Source organism: Lupinus angustifolius, chromosome LG04, assembly GCF_001865875.1.
Source record: "Lupinus angustifolius cultivar Tanjil chromosome LG04, LupAngTanjil_v1.0, whole genome shotgun sequence".
Lineage (NCBI taxonomy): Eukaryota > Viridiplantae > Streptophyta > Magnoliopsida > Fabales > Fabaceae > Lupinus > Lupinus angustifolius.
The window spans coordinates 20,207,298-20,211,495 of NC_032012.1; the positions used below are offsets into that span (position 1 = coordinate 20,207,298).

General features: G+C 34.2%; 1 protein-coding gene across 1 annotated transcript; it reads right to left on the reverse strand.

Moving 5' to 3' along the window:
* On the reverse strand, positions 783–1,809 carry LOC109344868 (AT-hook motif nuclear-localized protein 20-like). The gene has a single exon (XM_019583598.1). The coding sequence runs from the start codon at positions 1,807–1,809 to the stop codon at positions 901–903; it is 909 nt and encodes a 302-aa protein (XP_019439143.1). The 3' UTR covers positions 783–900.

The following is a 4,198-nucleotide window of genomic DNA, read 5'->3' on the forward strand; positions in this document are numbered from 1 at the left end:
TATCATTTCATTATTTAGCATAGGTTTTATATGTGAAGAGGAGTTTCTATTACTAAAAGTCTATTTGTGAGTTAAATTTTGGAGGGAATAGATGAAAATGGAAAGTTTGGAAGACATGAAATATACTTATGAGATAACTCTTAAGTCTTCTATTTTCCTTCCCCTCCAAAATCAAACTCGCATTCAGACCCTAAATAAAACAAATTGCATAGATCTATAAGCATAAACTAATTTAACCCATATCTTTGTGCAGAAAGAAAGCAGCATTTGGGATTAAACAAGAGTTCCTGAGGACATAATGGAAGCATCCCTATTCCACTGTGCATCTATGCAAGCAAAATTCCAGAAGTTAGTATTCATAAACCCTAAAGTGATTTTATTTTCTAGCCAGATCAAAACGATGAGAATCGGACTTACCATCCCATAACATAAGCCCCCCTCCAAACACAAACTTCATCATATCTTGTAAGTTTAATTATTTGATCCAATCATATTTTTAAACTTAGAAACCCATGAAGTGCATATATGAGATAATATAACATGATAATAAAGAAACCAAATAAATATGCAACCAAGACATTTACAAAGGAACAAAAAATACCACTTGATGATGAAAATAATTAACTACTAAACTATTCATAAATATATTTAAAACACTCATGCTCATCTTTTTTATTCCAAAAACAGAAGCAAAAGAGGAAAGTAAAGTTCACAATCCATATACAAAGATAAAAATACACACGCTTCCTTCCACTGCTCAAATTTCTTCACAATTATATATAATTAGTAGTCTTAAGTCTTAACTTTGTAACTCTTCCAACTCCAATCTTTCAAAATACAACACATGATCATAAGCAGATTAAAATTTGATTAGATCTCTACCTCTATATCCTTCACAACTTAGTAAGGTGTCCTTCCATTAGCCCAAGCATTAAAAGCTTCATGTCCCATATGCCCTCCATTGTGCAACAGATTTGGTGGCAGATTATACAAAGGAAGAGATGTTGATGGATCTGGAATACCAGCTTCTTGCAACTGACCCCCACTCATGCTTCCAATTTGCGGCAGCTGCGGTGGTGATCCACCGGCTGCAGGAGCGCCTTCATGCACCACTGTGGTCCCAGCACCACTAGGCCCCTCATCATCATGATCATCAAGTGGCAATCTCTCATAAGTTGCATTAGAAAAAGTAGCAGCAATGACCATAACAGGTCCAGCAGCTACTAAAGACCCAACAACACTTCCTCCCAAAACCTGACCTTCCCCTCCATTAAGGTACACCGTGAGCCCGGTGCACCCTGGAGGGGAAGGTCCAGGTAAGAAAGCACCTATTAAGGTTTGGATCTCAAACCTGCCATGAAGTGAAACAGCATCACCAGGAGCAGATGATTGTCTAAGGGTGACATTAGCCACAGATCCACTCCCACTAAGGACACATACCCCACACTGGCGCCTCCTTGCAAATTGTGCTATACATTCAGCAATATCAGCACCAGAAGCTACCTCCAATACATGGCTTTTTAGGGCATTTGGGCTGTCCCTTGTAACAAAGATTGGTGGTTTTGGTTTGTTCTTTGATCCAGCTGGTCTTCCTCTTGGTCTACGGTTTCCAACTTCAACTGCACCCTCTTTTGGTTCTTGATCTTCTCCGTTGTTGTCTTCATCCTCTAGATCTCGATTGTTGCCACCACTACTTGTTTCGTTGATTGTGAGGTCAGTATGGAGTTTGGTAATGATGACAGGTGAATGGGTTCCTGGGTGGTCAACCCTAGATAACCCCACCTGACTCGTCCACCAAGGATGAGCCATATTTGCTAGCTTAGTGGTACAAGATTCAGGTAAAGGTAAAGATCAGGTTTTTAAATTGCAATCCTCAATCGCATGATAGAAATAGAAACTAAGGCGAAGTAGTTGGTTAGAACATTGGATGATGATAACCTAAAAGTTCAATTCCCTTTCCCTTTGTAGCTAGCTAGATTTCTGATATCTTTCACTTCTTGCTACTTAAAAATCCTTAGTGAGGAAGGGGAAATGAAAAAAAGTCAAACCCTCATATGAAACAAATTAAGGGCTGTGTAGTTCTCTTCTAAGATAGCTAGACCTAACATATGTTTGCTCACTCACTTTCAGGGAAGAGAGAGAGTGAAGGAATGAGATCAAGTGCTTTGAAGAGAGAATTAGATTCAGCTACTCAAAGGAAATCAAGTAAAGGGTATGAGAGAGTTTGATCAAAAGAGGTGCTTCAGGAGTGCAAAGAAGGAATGAAGAAGTGTTCTACTTTTAATTTTTTATAATTTTTTGTTTGTCTATTCTATTGTCTACTCATGGTTAAGAAGATGGAGTGATCTCAGTGGAGAGAACATGGAACAGATGCAAAACCGTTCACAGAATCAAACACAGATTAAAGAGCAGCTACTACGGTAGAAAAGGAGAAAATTAAGAAAACCTAAGCAAAAAGGTGAGGATAGGTATAACATTGAAAAATAGGAAAGACCATCTAATAATACGATGTTGATAGAGAGAGAAGAAAAAGAAAGAACAGAAGACTGTTAATTAGAGAAGAACATAGGAAAAGAAGTGTTTTTGAATTGGTTTACTTTATGGGTAATGTGAACTGTGTTGTGATATGTGGAGCTATAATATTTATTTCTATTTTTAATATTTGGTTGGAGTAAGACTCATCTCCTAATAGAAAGACAAATTATATTTTATAGTGTATTTTTTAGGCTAAAATTATAATTTCAATAAAAATTAAAGGTTATAAATGTCATTACTTTTTAATTTTTAGTGTATTTTCTCATAACTTACCTCTTCAGTAATAGATAGGAGTCTATCTCATTTGGTTGTTGCTAGGTTGGGATTGGTTAAGACTTGTCCCTTACTCGGTTCTAAATATTGATTAAGTTATTTTTTTGAGCCTAGATCCAGCCTTAGATCTGACCATAAATGTTGATCGAGTCAGCCGTTAAACTCGGATCAATGACCCGATTAAATATAGTGCATTGTCAATATTATTTATTATGAATATTTAATTTGACTTATGATATATATATATATATATATATATATTAGTAATTATGTATATATGATAAAAAACAGAGAATGATACCCGACAAAAAATGTCATTACTCTATATATATTTGAATAGAAACATATACAAACATGATGAGTACGTGAACATGAAACGGGTCAGGTCAGGTCATGTTTAATTCTTATATAGCTCTAAATATTGAATGAGTCTAGTTTTTAAACCTGAACTTGATTATAGACATAATCAGACCCAACCCATATAAACTCAATCATGATTAAGTTGATTAACCACTGCTTTTGGAAGGTCCCGAAAATTAGGGTTTTCTTGTTTGTTTTTATGTCGGGTCGTGTGGAAGTATCTAGGTAGGGAGCAAGTTAGCAACTTAAGAAGAGTGGGGGAGTGACATGTAATAAGAGAAAGAAGACAATGTCCAAAAACATGTTTCAAATCATATCACATGTCAATCAATTTCAAGTAAGTTTTTTTTGAATATTTAGTTTTTTTAATTAGTGTGACATATTTAGCAGTACATGATTTGGGATAACAAAATTTTGTTCACCAAATCATATTTAAAATCTTATAAACTAGTAAAAATGAACCCAAAAAAATAATGAATATGTTAATATTATATATTTTTATTGGTATGAGATAGAATTTGAGAGATAGACTTTACATCTTTGTTAAAATCTAGTAGGCTTTTCATGATATTTGTCTTTTAAATTATACTTTAGAATATTAATCGACGTTGGTTCAAGTGATACATGCTTGATTCCTCTTAAGAAAGGTTTCGGGTTCGAGTCTCGTGGATGAAAAATATCTGCTAGGAGAGTTAGCCTCACATACCTATAGATATTCACGACTCGAACATGATTGCCTCCGGTACGAGAATACCTATGAGAAAGAAAAAAAAATATACTTCACAATTCTAGTTATTGTTTTAATAGTCATATAGTTATTATTTTAAGTGTCATTGTAATTGTACTTATATTTTCTTACATGATTGTGATAAATAAAATGTGATTATTATTGTATCTATAATCGCAATTTAAAATATTTATCTTTTATTTTTATTAGCGTGTCATTTCGTGTCTGCCGATCGGTATTTTTATTTTATAAATTAAAATATTTTTTATTGGATGTACTTTATGTTATAATTTTTGTATTTAT